The sequence below is a fragment of the Dipodomys spectabilis genome, unplaced genomic scaffold, assembly GCF_019054845.1.
Source record: "Dipodomys spectabilis isolate Male_0828 unplaced genomic scaffold, ASM1905484v1 ptg000004l, whole genome shotgun sequence".
Taxonomy (NCBI): Eukaryota; Metazoa; Chordata; class Mammalia; order Rodentia; family Heteromyidae; genus Dipodomys; species Dipodomys spectabilis.
In genome coordinates, this window is record NW_024870681.1 from 8,831,033 (window position 1) to 8,848,698 (window position 17,666).

At 35.8% G+C, this 17,666-nt stretch overlaps 1 protein-coding gene across 6 annotated transcripts in view; it reads left to right on the top strand.

Annotated features, from left to right (window-relative positions):
* The window catches only part of Bcas3 (BCAS3 microtubule associated cell migration factor), a 526,670-nt gene that overhangs the window by 86,914 nt on the left and 422,090 nt on the right, over positions 1 to 17,666 (top strand). For all 6 annotated transcript variants that reach the window (XM_042692171.1, XM_042692205.1, XM_042692180.1 and 3 more), the window contains exons 8-9: positions 13,343 to 13,450; positions 16,796 to 16,872. In XM_042692171.1, coding sequence (XP_042548105.1) covers positions 13,343 to 13,450; positions 16,796 to 16,872 — 185 coding nt within the window. The remainder of the gene's footprint in view (positions 1 to 13,342; positions 13,451 to 16,795; positions 16,873 to 17,666) is intronic.

A 17,666-nucleotide genomic window follows, 5' to 3' on the forward strand; every position in this document is an offset into this window, starting at 1 on the left:
TAGCTCAAGGCTAGCACTCTACCACTTGAGCCACAGCGCCACTTCTCGCTTTTTTTTCTGCTTATGTGGTGCTGAGGAATCGAACCCAGGGCATCAAGCATGCAAGGCAAGTGTACTACCACTGAGCCACCTTCCTATCCCTCAAAATGTTTTTTGAAGATATAACTTACAACCAATTATTACACATATCTTTTATTTTTGTTTGTTTATTTTTTGTCAGTTGTGGAGCTTGAACTCTTGGCCTGAACACTGTCCCTCAGCTCTTCAGCTCCAGTCCAGCACTCTTTAGACATAGTGCCATTTCCGTTTTCTGAGTGGTTTATTGGAGATAAGAGTCTTATGGACTTTCCTGCCTATGTTGGCTTTGAACCTTGATCCTCAGATCTCAGCCCCCTGAGTTGCTAGGATTACAGGGGTGAGCCACCAGCACCAGGTTTACACATTTTTTTTTTTTTTTTGGTAGGTCCTGGGACTTGAATACTGGGCATGGGCACTGTCCCTCAGCTCTTAAACTCAAAGCCTAGTGCTCTACCACTGGAGCCACAGTGCCATTTCCAGTTTTCTGAGTGGTTTATTGGAGATGAGTCTCATAGACTTTCCTGCCTGGGCTGGCTTTGAACTTTGATCCTCAGATCTCAGCCTCCTGAGTAGCTAGAATTAAAGGCATGAGCCACCAGTGCCTGGGACACAAATCTTTTATAACAAGATATTATATAATTATTGAGAAGTAATTTTAAATATAATCTATTAATTTTAGCTTTATTTTCTTGGTAATCCAAATATATGATATATATTTGGTTTCTTTGACATTTTTCATTTTCGTTTCTTTTTTTCCCCCCCAGTACTGGGGCTTGAACTCAGCACCTGGCACTGTCCCTGAGGCTTTTTTTGCTCAAGGCTAGTTCTCTACTACTTGAGGCCACAAGGCCATTCCTAGCCTTTTCTGTTTATGTGGTACTGGGGAATTGAACCCAGGGCTTCATGCATGCTAGGCAAGCACTCTACCACTAAGCCATATTCCCAGCCCTTCTTTGACATTTTGAATGGGTTGATTTCTTATGTTTAGTCATACTGCCTGCAAATTAAGCAGTGGTAAATTTTAAGGTTGTTATACAATAATTTTTAGGGAAACTTTATGACAACTGTGTGTGTGCTGTTTGCATGCATTTGTTCTGGGGCTTGAACTTGACCCCTCACTCACCTTTTTTGTCTCCTGCTGGTGCTGTACCACTTGAACTATGTCTCCGCTTTCTAATTCTTCCCTCTTCTCCCCTCCCTTCCCCTCCCTTCCCCTCCCCTCTCCTTCATTATCAGCCCTGGGTTTGAACTCAGAGCCAGGGCTTGGTCCCTGGGCTTTTTGGCACAAGGCTAGTTTTTTTTTTTTTTAACCACTGTAGCCTTCACTTCCAATTGATGATTAATTAGATAAGAGGCTCACAGAGTTTCCTACTGTGGCTGGCTTTGTATCTCAGTCCTCACATCTCAGCTTTTGAGTAGCTAGGATTGTAGGCATAGGCACCAGTGCCTTCCTTTTTCTCTTATTTTATCTGTTAGAGACCAGAATTTGAACTTGTTTCCTAACACTTCCATTCATTGGCTAGAGCTTTATCAACTGCACTATGCCTCCAATCCCAAGGTCTTCATTTTAACAAGTAAAACTATGTTCAGCAAAGTGCCTCGTGGTAGTTTAGAATTCTTTTCTGAGGAGTCTATAGATCTTGGAAATGTACAAATGCATTAACTAGATTGGTTCAATCCCTTTTCATTCCATCATTAAATTTTTTAAAGTCTCAGGACATGACTCAAATGAGAGACCCCTGCCTAGGAAGCAGGTACCGCAAACAAATTAGGACCCCCCCCCCAAAAAAAAAAAAAGACCCTTGAGTGGAAAAGCCACATAAGAGCCACAGCCCTCTGAGTTCAAAAACAAAAGAAGTGTAGATTTTATTTATTTAATTTTTTGCCATGCTGGGTCTTGAACAATGCCTGGTGTCCCTAAGCTCCTTTTCCTCAAGGCTAGCATTCTATACCACTTGAGGTACACACCACTTGTACCACTTGGGTCTCACAGACTTCCTTTCCCGGGCTGGTTTCCAACCATGATCCTCAGATTTCAGCCTCTTGAGTAGCTAGCATCACAGGCATGAGCCACCACCACCTGGATAAGATTTTATAGTCGGTTAAAGGTAATTAGTTTTACAAATTGGATGACTTACATGAAATACACAAATAGAAAACCTAAGTCAGTGAAAAATAACTGACAAGTGTACAAAAATTGGTGGAGTCACATTTGTATGGAACAGTTTAGAATTGTAAGCACTTTTATTTTCTTATGGAAGAAGATTGTAAAGTAGTAATATAAGAACTCTAACTTGACATGTTAAGAGAGAAGCATACATGTGACCAGGGAAAAAGGACCCTCCCTCATAATGAAATGATAATGAAATTTGATGGCATACATTGAGAATAGATCTAAATAAGGCATTGAAAGAAATGGGGGAGAATATTACATATATGTAGCTCCTAAGTATAAGAAAATGAAAGTAATGCCAGGGAAATAATTTTCAATTGTAAGATGGTGTAGTGACATGGTTGGTATAATAAAAGAGCACAATGAAGCTCTAGCTCAATAGGGTCAATATGGTCAAGAAGCATCATAGGAATTTTAATAAGGTTGAGTCACAGTTAAGCCAATGATTTCCACTACTGGATTAAATACTGTAAGACTCTTGATAAAGAATGAAAAGAGACTGGGCTGTAGTGGCTCACACCTGTAATCCTATCTATATTCAGGAAGCTGTGATCTGAGAATCATGGTTCAAAGCCAGTCTGGAGAGGAAGGTTCATGAGACTCTTACCTCCAATGAGAGAAAAAGCCAGAAGTGGGGCTGTGGCTCAAGTGGTAAAGGTAAAGTTGCTCAGGGACAGAGTTTATACCTCAAGACTGGGGAAAAAAAAAAAAGGTGGAAAGATTCCCTGCAAGTCAGCAAATGTTTTCCTGGTATAGGAAATAACCTTAGGCCATGTAGTTTCTGAAAATAAAAAAGTAAATGGTTCTGTTTGTGTTTGAGTAAATCTATTTACACTGCATATGTTTCTGTAATCCTAGTAACTGGGGAGGTGAAGAAAGAGGATCTTGAATTTGAGGCCAGTCTACTACATAGTGATTTTTCTATCTCAAAAAATGAAAATCAGTCAACTCTAAACTTTAATTACAAAAATAGAGTTAAGGGCTGGATTCTATACATTGTGACTTATTTTTTATAAAACTGGCCTTTTTGAAAGTTTTTACTAAATAAAATTTAAAGCAGTGTCTTAATCAGTTCTACACTTACTTTCATTTCTGGTAGGGGAAAACTATATGTATAAAACAGAATCATATATATTAACTGGATATTTTTATTCCCTATGGTATCTTTTCCATAATTTGAATTTCAATCACATTTGCTTTTCATTGTAGAATATCAGAGAGTCATGGATTCTCTTATTTTTCTATTAGAAAATCTCAAGAATTCGTCTTATCCAAAAATGCATGGATTTGGTATATTTTTATTTAAAAAATTTTTAAATGTATTTGAATATTCACATCTATATAATATCTCTAGTATGGGACTCAAATCTAAAAAAGGATATTGATTTAAGTTTCATATAAATGTCAGACACATAGCTTGCAGGTACATTTCTACATTATTTTAAAAATATTTGACTTTTTTTTTTTTTTTTTTTGGTCATGGGATTTGAATCTGGTCCTGGTAGCTGTCCCTCAGCTCTTTAATTCAAGGCTAGCCCTCTACCTCTTGAACCTAAGCACCACTTCCGGTTTTCTGGTCATTTATTGGAGATAAGAGTCTCACAGATTTTCCTACCTGGCCTGGCTATGAACCACAATCCTCATATCTCAGCCCCCTGAGTAGCTAGGATAACAGGTGTGAACTACCTGTGCCTTGCTAAAATATATGTCATTTTTTATGGCAGTATGTCACATGTGGCAGAGTGTGAAAATTTCCATTTGTGGTATGAACTCAGTGTAGGACAAGTATCAGTATCCAAAGAGCAATTTGGATTCCACGTTGTAGAATTAGATGCTCAGCTTATAATTATTTCAAAAGCTCTTTGAAAGCAGAGAATATTTCTATTTTATAATTATGTTGATTACAAATAAATAAGCTTATTTTGTATAGAATGTATTGTGCCTCTGTCTACATTTTATGTAGTATGTGTTACGATTTAAGAAGAATATCTGATTCTAGCCACAATTCTAATATAATTTCTTAATTTTGTGAGATTTCTCATTTTTGCCTGCTCCATTCAGTTATTCAAATTGAACTATTAAAAGGTATAGTTACCCAGTGTTTATTGAGAATTCTGCAACAGAAAAAATCCTGAATAAAAACTTAACTAGGCTAATCACAAATTAAAACTTTAATACAGTTGTTTCCTTTTTTTTTTTTTTTGCTTTTTCCTTTTAACTATGCAATAAAAAGTGAGACCAATTTGCTTTTGTTCTTTAGGCTCTGAATAAGAATACAAATAATTTAATACTATCAAAATTTTCCTCTTATATTTAAAGGATTAGACTTAGCAACACATGTTGAAGGTTGTGCAGCCTTTTTTCATTTAAAAAATAAGTGTTTCCATGCTTCTTTCAATTTGTGGTAGATTTTAAATGTCTTTGTTATTTCATGTTCCACTTATACATGCACATTTTTGGAAAATGTCACTTTCTCAAACACTTTGTTTCGCTTTTCATAATTTTTTTCAATCTGTTAAATATCATGGGTGAAAACAATAAAAGTCTTTGTAAAGGGAAATATATTAATGTTTAGAATGTGAAATTATAAGAGCTGTATTTCCGATTGCTTTAAAGTGATGGTCATTGTGTTCCATTAAAAAAAATCTTTTCTAAAAACACTGTCCATATTAGAAAATGGCTATTAGTCTGATAAAATATTTGAATGTAGGGAAACGTACTTCTAAAAAATTAAAAGTACAACCAAGAGTCAGAATTAAATATTATATTGTGTTTAGAAATTAAATTTTTTATCAAATTAGTTGCAATTCTTAATTTCCAGCAAGCGTAATAGATCCTTTTGCATCTAACTGCCCCTTTTAAAATAATCTTCAAAGATATAGTATGAGATTACTATGTCCTACCCCCATGCATTATAATAATAAATGCAAAAGTATCCATCATAGTACTTTGTATTCCCAAAAAAGTCCAGGGCATGTAAATCATTCCTTGTTTTATTGATAATAAAAGCCTAGTTATGACATAGAAAGTAGATTATTAGTTTTTCCATAGAAAAGTATTGTTACACTGGGTGTGGTAGACCACATTTGTAATCTTAGCTCCTCTAGAGTCAGAGATAGGCCAGCCCAGCAAATTAAACACTACCATATCTGAAAAACACACTAACGCAAAAGAACTTGATGTGTGGTTTTAATGGTATAGGATTATTTATGTATAAATACATGTTCACATCTACACATGCATGTAGCAATACATGAATGTACGTAACTAAAAAATCTTACTCTCTTTTTTTTGTTACTATTCATCCTTTGGGTGATTCATTTGCCTAGGCATTTAATGCATTCTTTTTTTTTTTTTTTTTTGTTAAATAGTAAATTTATTTTCTATTTTTAAAATTAACTTCTTTTTTGTGCTGTTCCTGGGGTTTGAATTTAGGACCTGAGTGCTGTCCCTGAATTTTTGTGATCAAGGCTAATGCTTTACCACTTGATTCTTAGCCCTACTTTTGGCAATTTTGGCGGTAAATTGGAGATAAGAGTTTCACAGACCTTCCTGCTTGGGCTGACTTTGAACTGTGTTCTTCAGACCTCAGCTTCCTGAGTAGCTAGGAGTTCAGCATGTGACACCCAGCTTATTTTTTATTTTTTATTAAAAATTAGTTTATTAGTTGTTAGTAACTTGCAAGGGAAAAATGCCTGAGTTTGGCTATTTTTTCTTCCTTTCTTGCTCCTCTTGTCCCCAGTCTCCTCCCTTCCCTCCTCCTGTTTTTCCTTTCCTTTCCCTTCCTCTTTTTCCTCTTCCCCTTCCCCTCCCCCTTTCCTTTCTTCTTTCCCCTTTCCCTTTTTCTTTTCCTCCATTTCCTTTTTTTTTTTTTTTTTGGGTCCAGTGGTGGGGCCTGAACTCTGGGCCTGGGCGCTGTCCCTTAGCTCTTCAGCTCAAGGCTAGCGCTCTACCACTTGAGCCACAGTGCCACTTTGGGCTTTTTTCTTTTTGCTTATGTGGTGCTGAGGAATCGAACCCAGGGCCTCATGCATGCAAGGCAAGTGCTCTACCACTGAGCCACCTTCCCAGCCCTTTTCCTCCATTTTATTTTCCCCCTTTCCCATTTCTTCTTTCCCCTTTCTCCTTTCCTCTTTTCCTTTTCCCCTTTCACCTTTCCCTTCTCCTTTCTCCTTTGCTTGTGGTTGTTCTTTTGCTTTTCCCTCAGCCACAGCTCCACTTCTTGCTTTTTGGTAGTTAATTGGAAATAAGACTTTTCTGCCTGGCCAGGCTAGCTAAAACCATCCTCAGATCTCAGTAGCTCCTCAGCTATGATTACAAGTATGAGTCGCTAATGCTCAACTTATTTCTTATATGTTGATTTATACTCTTTAAAATAACCCAGTTGTGGTAGGATTATATCACTTGAAAATAAAATGTTAGCATTTTGAGAAACTTCCATACTGATTTCCGTAGTGGTTACTTTACTAGAAATAGTGTAGGACAGGTCCTGTTTTCCTCATATAATTTCCTGTACTTGTTATTGTTTGTTTTTGTGATAATGGCCATTCTTTCTAAGATGGAGTCTTGGTGATTTTGATTTGCATTTCCTTTACAGTTAAGAATATGGATTGCTCATGTTACTATTAACTATTTGTGTTTATTCTGAGTATTATTGCTTTATATAATATCAATATAAGTTCTTCTCCAACCCTTGTCCCTCCCCCTCCATGTTGCTTGTGATTGAACCCAGGTCCTGTGCATTCTACACAAATACTCTCCCACTAAGATATCACCCATAGTGTGGTATTTTTATGTTTTAAAAAAATATGTTTTTGCCTTTTTCTAGTTAAGATGATGTCACATCCCCATTCCCTTGAAAAAGTGGCACCCTTTTTCTTTTCCCTACTTTATTAATATTTTTTGTGTTATCCTGGGGATTGAACTCAGGGCCTGGGCACTTTTCCAAGTATTTGCGCTCAAGGCTTGTGTTCCACACCTGTGCCACAGCTCTACTGGTCTTTTTGATTAATTGAAGATGAAAGTCACAGACTTTCCCGGCTCAGCTGGCTTGGAGACATAATCTTGAATCTTGGCTTTTTGAGTAGCTAGGATTATAGGCGTGAGCCACAGGCACCCTATTATCTTTTATACAACTGTGCCTATCATGACAAATAGTATTCCTGGTTTATTGAGCTTTTTTTTCAGTCTATTTTCTTTCTCTAACAGTTTTCTTAGCTATAATTTTTTGCATTCCTGCTGTCATTCATTTTGGAAATGAGGTGAATTTACACAATATAAAATGTAACTGTTTAAAGAGTGCAATTCAGTAGCATTAGTGAATGAAAATGTGTAACTGCTACCTGCATCTAGTTCCCAACATTTTCCTCTTACCCTGAGGAAACCTCAGGCTCATTACCCAGTCACCTCCTATTTCCTCTTCTCTGTAGCCACTGGCAATCAGCATTGCACTTCCTGTTTCTGTTGATTGCCTGTTCTGAGGATTCCCCCCCCCCCCCCCCCCCCCCCCCCCCCAGTCCTGGGACTTGAACTCTAAGGGTCTGGGCACTGTCCCTGAGCTGCTTTTGCTCAAGGCTAGCACTCTACACTTGAGCCACAGTGCCACTTCCCTTTTTGTTCTGTTTATGTGGTATGAGGAATCGAAACCAGGGCTTCATGCATGCTAGGAAAGCACTGTACTACTAAGCGATATTCCTCGCTCTTTGTGGATATTTTATAGAAGTAAAATCCTACCATGTGAGATGTTTGTGTCTGTTTCTTTCACTTCACATTTTTTTAGGCTTATTATTTAGTAGAATGTGTCAGTAAGCCATTCATTTTGAGAGCAGTATTATTGTATTTACATCCTATCATGTATTTGTTCATTTTTTGTGGGACACACACACAGTGTGTGTATTTTTCCCATATTTCTACCTTTTGATTAAACATAATCCTTCTAATCTTTGTGTGTGTGTTTGTTTTGCTGTGACTGGGACTCAGACTGGGTATCTGATGCTTTTCCTCATTCCTGGTGTTCAACCAACTGAGTCATACCTCCAACCCCTAATGTATAATGTTTTATGGACACATGCATCTGTTTCTTCTGGACATGCGCCTAGGTATGTAATCACTGTGCCATATAGTAATTCTATGTTTTACGTTGTGAGGAAATGCCAAGCTGTTTTCTATAAGAACTGTACCATTTGATATTTCCACCAATAGTGGGCCACAATTTCAACAGCACTATTTTCTCACCAGCACTTGTTATTTTCTTTTATAAAAATAATGACCATCTTGGATGTGGCATTGTATCTTAGGTTTTTTTATTTGTCTTTGTTCTTGTATTTTTGAGTCTCACTCACTATCTTAGGCAGGCTTCTATTTCGTGATCTTCCTTTCCCCTTCCTCCTGAGTGCTGGGATTACTGGCATTACACACATACACAGTTATGTCTGACTCTTGCTTGTTGATATTTAATTGTTGCAGCAAATTTTTTTGTTTCCTTCCCTCACCTCATGGCACATTTTAAAAAAGTTATAAATTCTGTTTTGCTCATCTCTACATCTGATGTTATTTCAGTTGTCACAATATTTTCATCAATGAAGTTTTCCAAAATTTGAAAGTTATAAAATGTATATGGATCTTATTCTTTCTTTTTCTATTTCCTTTCCTTTCCCTTTCTCTTTCCCTTTCCCTTTCCTTTTCTTTGTGATTATTTGGAAATAAGAGTCTCATGGACTTTTTCCTACACAGTCTGGCTTTGAATCTTGTTCCTTAGATGTCAGCCTCCTTAACAGCTAGGATTGCAGGTGTGACCCACTAGCATTTGACATATATTTATCTTCTAACTGTTCTTTTTTCCCTATATTGTTTTGGCTTCTGTTGGCTTCTTGCAATTTTATTTATTTTTGGTCAGCCTTGGGGCTTGAACTCTGGGCCTGAACACTGTCCCTCAGCTCTTCAGCTCAAGGCTAGCACTCTACCACTTGAGCCACAGTGCCACTTCTGGTTTTCTGAGGGGTTTATTGGAGATAAGAGTCTCACGGACTTTCCTGCATGGGCTGGCTTTGAACCATGATCCTCAGATCTCAGTCTCCTGAGTAGCTAGGATTATAGGCATTAGCCACCGGCGCTCAGCACAATTTCATTTTTAAAGAGTTCTTGGAATCAAACCTAAGGCCTTATAAATGCTAGACAAGTGCTCTACCATTGAGCTATATGGCCAGTTCTCAATTTGCTTTTAGGACTTTGCTTTTCTCAATTTGCTTTTAAAGAAAGGGGCACTGAAATTTTAGTAGCCATTGTATTGCTCTTGTAAGTGAGTGGAATGATCCTTTTAAATTGCATCATTCATTTTTAGGTTTCTTATGTTAATCTTGTACCTTGTAGCCTTGCTGAACTTACTAGTTTTCTGTGGATTCTTTGGGATTTTCTGTTACAGGATCTTATCACCTGTACTCTTTCCCATTATGGATGCCTTTTACTTTTGGTGCTTGATTGCTGTTGGTATATACTTCACTGTAATGATGAGTGGTCAGTCAACCTTGGATTCAGATGTTCTTGTCTTGGTCATCATCCTTTGCTTTTTTCTTCTTCCAGTTTTTAATTTACCTTTAAATAGTTGTACAAAGGAGTTGCCATTTAACAAAGCAGTTTATGAATATGATTTATCTTGAGATTGACATTTTTTCCATGGAGTGTGATGGTATATATGAGCTTTTTCTGGAACCCCTCCTTATTATGTTCAGAAATTCCTTTCCATTTTCAGTTTTTGTAGATTTTTTCATGACAGAATGTTGAACAAGTGCTTATTCTATCATTTTAGGTGATCATGTGAGTGGTATGTGTATTGATTGATATTATTTTGAATCATTCTTTCATGGGATTGAGTTATGCTATACATTGACATTTAGTTTGCTTCTGTGTTGTTGATTTTTAAAATCTGTATTTCTCAGGGACATTGGTCTTCAGTTTTTTTTTCTTGTATATTCTAGCTTTGATATCAGAGTATTGCTTTTCTCACTGAATTAGGAAGTTTTTGTTTGGAAGAGCTGGAAAAAGACTGATATTAATTCTTTTTTAACTCTGTATCTTCATTAGTGAAGTAACTGGTCCTAGACTCATTTTTTTGAGGTATCTGAGTACTAATTATTTTCTTGTTACTGAATGAGTTATTTTTCTAGAAGCTTTCCATTTCATTTAATGAAATAGGTTTATTTAATGTTAATTTAATTTTCAATAGATTATTGACATAAATCACTCATAGCATATTTCTTTTTTCTTTTTCTTTTTTTATTGTGAGAGTACCGTACAGAGGAGTTACAATTACATGGGCAAGATAACGAGTACATTTCTTTTCAAGCATTGTTGCCTCCTCTTTGTTTCCCTTTCCCATCCCTTCCCATCCTCCCCCCAACCCCCCATCCCCCACCACAGTTGTAAAGTTCATTTTTCGACACAAGGACTTGTACATCTCATTGTTGCAATGGGTCCACCTGCATCCATAGTTAAATGATTTGTTTTTTCCCTTCCCCTCCACAAATTATACCAATATCAAATACAGTGAAAGCATGGGTTATACTGTGGGGGAGGGACAAAGCAACATAGAAATCATCTTATAAATATGTTAGAGACAATATTGCATGAAAGGAAAAAAAAAACAAAAACATTTGAATACTTATCTTGATGTTCATTCCCCTAACATCAACTTATCTGACCTTTTCTGCTTGACTCAGACATACACTAGTCATTGCACATAAGGTGAACCATGGGACATTTGTTTCTTTGGGCCTGGCTTACTTCACTTAATATAATTTTTTCCAAGTCTTTCCATATCCTAACAAATGGGGCAATGTCATTCTTTCTGATGGAGGCATAGAATTCCATTGTGTATATATACCACATTTTCTTGATCCATTCATCTACTGATGCTGATAGCATCTTTCAATGCTAATGTTCTTATTTCCACATCTGATGTTAATTATTTGTATCTTCTTTATGTTAAGCTAGTTAGATTTTTTTTTAACCTGCATAGAACTTACTTGGGTCTTAAGTAATAAAGTTACATTAGTGACTTGAGAACTTTGTTAGTATAGGCACTTGTAGCTATAAATTCCGTGGTAACACATGTAGAGCACTGCAGCTCTCACCATGTCTTGTAACTATTGGTTCGAGGTGGTTTAGATTTAATTTGCTTTACTGTATTTCCTAATTTACCTTATAAGAAACTCTTAAACTGTTGTCCCTATGACTGTATTTTGTTTCACCAACAAAGGGTCAATGATTTTTCTCCTCAATCTTATCATTTATTTTCACTAATTTCACTTATTTTCATTGAGTTTGATATGTTTGTAGTGGTATCTTTTAGTGCTTATTTAATTTCTCCAGGTCTAATTATGCATTTGGATAATATGTATAATGTAATATTTGTGCTGATCCATTTGAAGTCACATCTGAGGTTAGTTAAAAGTATTTCTTGGCAAGCATAAGCCCAGAAGTTAAATCTTAATACTCATCCTTCACCAATAAAATAGTATTTTTGATTCTTCTGGACTAATTACTTAATGGTGCTGATTGTAGTGATCTATGATGTTTCTCATTCCTTTACATAATAAATGCCCATGCTTCAATATTTGATTATATAGGTTGTATTGGGAGCTCAGCTTCCTATCTATAGGGTGGACTTGGAAATTTTCTGGGAATTGGGTGATAGATTTTCAGAATTTAATGTGCAGTTCTGAATCAACCCTGAATTTATGATGTATAGTATTATTTAGGATTTAGATAAGTATAAGTTTCACCAGTATTTTTTATTACTAAAGATTTGATGAAAATGTTCAGTGATTTCTTACTGATTCTTGCCTGCTTTATTTGTGATATCTTCTGTTTTTTTTCTTTAGTAGATCTAGATTAATTTTTTTGTTTTATGGTTCATAGTTCCTTATTTACAATTACATTTTCAAAAAATAAAATATTAAAAAAACTTATTCTTTAAATACTTGGCATAAATCTCTTGACTGAAGGGAATTAATAAAATTTATCCCTTGGAGTTTTATAATTGTTAAAATAATGACTTCTCTAAAACTTTGTTTATTGGTTTGTCTTAGAAGTACTTCAGGTAACCCAATGTTCAGATAAAAATTACAACACACATGCTCTGTGTTCACAATAGTTACTTAGTTAAGGGAAGTTTGTCTTCATTTCTGTATTCATCATGAGCATGTGTTAAAAGATACAGCTACTTCTGTACAATTCAGAGGAAATTTAAAAATGGCTTTTTTTTTTTTGGGTCCGGTTGTGGTTGCCTGAACTCTGGGCCTGGGCGCTGTCCCTCAGCTCTTCAGCTAAAGGCTAGCACTCTACCACTTGAGCCACAGCGCCACCTCCAGCTTTTTTTTTTCTTCTGCTGATGTGGTGCTGACGAATTGAACCCAGAGCCTCATGCATGCAAGGCAAGCGCTCTACCACTGAGCCACCTTCTGAGCTCCTTGACTCTGAATTTTTTATGAGAACTTCTGGTGCTTTATCTTTTTTGTTTGTTGTTGGACTTGAACTCTGGGCTTTGGCATTGTCTCTGAGCTGAGTTTTGCTCAAGGTTAGGCCTCTACCACTTTGAGCCACAGCTCCACTTTTGTTTTCTTGGTGATTAATTGGAGGTGAGTATCTCACTGACTTTTCTGCTAAGGTGGCTTTGAACAATGATCCTCAGAGCTCAGACTTCTGAATGACTAGAAGTATAGGTGTGAGCCATCATTGCTTGCCTTAATCTTAACTGTGAAGTCATGACTCTCATTTTAAGATATCAAGCAAAAATCTTTGAAATGTTAATTATTTGAGCTGTGTATAAATCACATTGAGATTTGTGGCACTATTTTATATGCCATGTCTGTGGTGGATAGTGTAGCATGTAGAAGCTTCAAGACTATATTTCTGTGTCATCGGCCTACGCAAAAGAAAAATCAGTGTTGTCTTTCTGTCACATGGAAATGTCCAACCCTTTTCCAAAGAGAAAACAGAACAAATAAAAACATATGGGAAATGTGTTAATGTATTTCAGAAAACATAATGGCAGCTAGAATTTTCCTTAAAAACATAATTTCTTTTATTTCTTAGCCCAACCACACCTTACTGTTTTGTGGATCTACATTCACTTCGTACTGGAGAGGTGGTTAAGTCTATTCAGTTCAAAACATCTATTTATGATCTCCACTGCAACAAGAGGTAAGCATGTTTCTTCTCTTAGAGTGTAATAAATATCACTCCTGGCCATGTAGAGAGGAGCTCAGCCAATTTGATGACTTCGATTTATTTCTTTATTACATCAAGAAAAATTCTGTTTAGTGAATTTGCTTTAAGATTTGCTTTAAGATAAATAGTTACCAGCTTACAGTTTTGATTTATTATTGAGTGTACCTACACTTAATGGTTGTTTTGTAAATATGTATGGGTGTATTCTTTTACCTCCAGTTTGGATTATTGGTGGTTATTGTTATTACTGTTTTGTGCTTGTTCTGACTTTGTCTTGAGCTCAGCACTGGGGTGACATGACTCATCTTTGTTTGCTGAAGGGCTAGATTCTATGACTTGAGCCATATTTCTAATACTGGCTTTTTGTGGTACATTGGAAATAAGTTTCTTATGGAATTTCCTTCCAGTCTGGCTTTGAAGCACAATCCTCAGATCTCAGCCTCCTATGTAGGTAGGATTACAGGCATGAACCATCAGCGCTGAGCAATTGTGCCTATTTTTGAAATGTAGTCTGTCTTCCTTCCAGAGTGGGTCCACATGTGGATATAGTCCTTTCATGTTAAGCTTCCTTGTAGCTAGGATAACCAGCACACACCTCCTTGTCCATCTCATTTTTGGGAAAGGGTCTTTTTCTGTGTTCCTCAAGTCTAGATTCTAATGATCTAAGGGTACTGATTAGCTAGAATTTTATATTGAGTCCTTAGTGCTCATTGATCATTATATTTTCTTGCCATGTGACTCTTTCATCTGTTTGAACTGCTTTTGTCAATAATGGCATATAGCATAATGAATGAGGAGTTCAGTGTTAATATTTATCTATTTTTTTTTTTTTTTTTGGTGCCAGTCCTGGGGTTTGAACTCAGGGCCTGGGCACTCTCCCTGAGATTCTTTTGCTCAAGGCTTTCATTCTACCACTTGAGCCACAGGCCCATCTCTGGCTTTTTCTGTGATTTCCTAGAGATAAGAGTTTCATAGCTTTTCCTGCCTGGGCTAACTGCAATCCTCAGATCTTAGCCTCCTCAGTAGGCAGGCATACAGGAATGAGGCACTTGTGCGCAGCTGTCTTTTATCTTTTAATAATATATCCATGTGAACTCTTATCATTGTTATATACATGGTATATATGTTTTTCTTCTTTTTAATTTTAAGCTTCTTGTGTTTTTTTAATGTTGGTACAGACATAATTTAAATTGATCAAATGTAGTATGATAGTTTCTTAGTAATTTTTATCAAAGATTTATTTCAGTATAACTGGATTAAAGTACAAAGAAATAGAAAAAGAGAAAAACATTCTCTGCTCCTCACACAGCAACTGAGGTTAAAGGCTTCCATTCTGAGTTTTTAAAAGCAAATTATGAGATCAGTGGTGGAACATGTTCTTGGCTTGCTACATGGTGGGTTTGATCCCCAGCACAAAACAAGTTCTCCTTAACAAGAAATTATGACAAGTAATGAGAATAGTTTGCTTGTGTTTTTATATAAACACACACCATATATGTCATATCTTTATTTTGTATTGTTGATTTTTTTTGTTTTTATTTTTAAGACAGGATCTTATCTTGTAGCCCAAGCTAGCCACAAACTCATGATCCTCCTCCATCTCTTTCTTTCAGCCTCCCGAGTACTAGTATTCTATGTGTGCCTCACCTCATTTAGCAAGTTTCTATTGATTATTAATAGTGAGACATATATATATATATTTTTTTTGGGGGGGGGTCCGGTTGTGGGGCCTGAACTCTGGCCCTGGGCACTGTCCCTCAGCTCTTCAGCTCAAGGCTAGTGCTCTATCGCTTGAGCCACAGCACCACTTCCAGGTTTTTTTCCTTTTGCTTATGTGGTGCTGAGGAATCAAACCCAGGGCCTCATGCATGCAAGGCAAGCGCTCTACCACTGAGCCACCTTCCCAGCCCATGAGACATATTTTCTTTTATGTATTTCTTTATTTATGTTAAAGTAAAATACAGATATTTAATTTACATATAGAAATGCTACTTCTTAGATCAAATTGTTAAGAATGCCTTGAATTGATGTGGTGTATAAAGTGTTCTTTGGGCACTCTTTTGTGTGTGTGTGTGTGTGTGTGTGTGTGTGTGTGTGTGTGTGTGTGTGTGTGTTTGGGGGGAGGCACTCTTAGAAAAGTGGAGTTTTTTTATTGGGTATTTCTTATGTATCAATTTATCTTTCTGTTTGGTTGATTATCATATATTAAAAAGTATACTTTCATATTACACATAGCAAATTATTTTTTAGCAATTGCATAGCAATCCAGTGAAAAAATAGAGATGTTTTAGCATAACCAGGAGAAAAAAATTCTAATGATGTAATAGTACTCATTAGAATTTATTCTTTATCTGAAAATTAAATTGTTTTAGCAAATCAACAAAATCTTGCATTTTAAATAGTTCCATTATTTTTTTTTTTTGCCAGTCATAGGCCTTGAACTCTGGGCCTGGGTGCTGTCCCTCAGCTCTTCAGCTCAAGGCTAGCACTCTACCACTTGAGCCACAGCACCACTTCTGGCTTTTTTCTGCTTATGTGGTGCTGAGGAATCGAACCCATGGCCTCATGCATGCAAGGCAACCACTCTACCACTGAGCCACCTTCCCAGCCCCTCCATTATTTTCTTTATCAATTTTTAATATCTTTGGTTAAATTTACATTTCTACAATTTGGAAAAAATTAAAATGTTAATTAACAACATTTACAATCGTGTGTTAGAGATTTTTGAAATTACAAAGTAATATTCTTGATATTTTTGGAATATCACTTTAAATATGTTAACTAAATTATAATTATCACTATAATTTTCAAATTAATTTTCTGATTCTTATAAATCTTTCTCTTTGTAAATTAGTAATAATATTTATGCAGATTCTTAGTAAATTTACACTGAAGTAATTATCTTAGGATTTTTTGGTACATACATATGAGAAAGTTCAGCAATAATTTAAGTGGTAGCCTATATAAATCCATCTAACTATATTACTTTGAAATATCTTTGCAAAAGTCCTTTTAGTAAATAGTAAACAGTTTATTGATGCTATCCATTCTCAAGGTTGATTTGTTCTGTTTAATTTGAATTAAAGTGAAATTATGTTAATAGATACTTTTTGTGGTAATAGTTGGTAAGTTTCTTTTTTCTCTGTATTCTAGTTATCTCTGTTGTTGGTGGAAAAGTTTCATTGCTTGTATTTTTGTATATTGATATAATTATGAGATGTTTTGTTTTTAAATTAACATGACAACTTATTTGTGATTGAATCATAGAATTTTACATTCACTTTTTTCCTGTTTTTTTTTTTCCTCCTTTAATTTTAGGATCCTCGTCGTAGTCTTGCAAGAGAAAATTGCTGCATTTGATAGCTGTACTTTCACAAAAAAATTTTTTGTCACAAGTATGTACCAGATAATTTTATATCCTGTGATAGGTATTTATGTTTATACTATGTGTTTGATAAAGTCCACAGAAGGGTTTCAGTAGTGATAATCTTCCTGTAATTTAGTAGGTGTCCTTACTCAATGGTATAAAATTTATGAAACCTTAACTTTGCCAACATATTATTCTCATCACATTTGTTTTATATTGCTCCAACTTTTCCAGTGCAGTTACCAAGATTATCCTATGTGTGAGATTTGAAAATCAGAAAAACAGCTCAGCCTTTCTATTATTCCTTTCTCTATCTTTTCTTTACTCTTAACCACTTGTATCAATGTTCAAAAGTTCAGAAATAGGCCTGCAATCTGGTTGTAAATTGTATACTTCAATACACATATCTATTATTAAATTTATACACTTATGAAATTACATATGCAAATTTTGTAAAGGAAGGGAGTGGCAGGAGATAGGAAGAGGAAAGGAAAATAGGAAGCATGGTTGGTTTTGAGGAAATTGCCCCATGGAACAGTTGGCCTGTCAAGACTGACATTTTCTGGACAGGATGGTAAGCTAGAAATTCGGAGTTTTGAGTCCTATGTGTGTCTGAGGAAAGAATTTTTTTAATCTGTCTTCTCTGAATTCTGGTAAATAGTTATCTTTGTCTTCTGTATTTCACCTTTCACAACTGACTGGGAAAGCATAGCTGAATTTTCCCAGAGACACTGTGTACTCTGCAGAAATAGTTTAATGGAGCTCAGTTTTGGAAAAGACTGGGAATCCCAATTATACTTGTAGATGTTAAAATACAACATC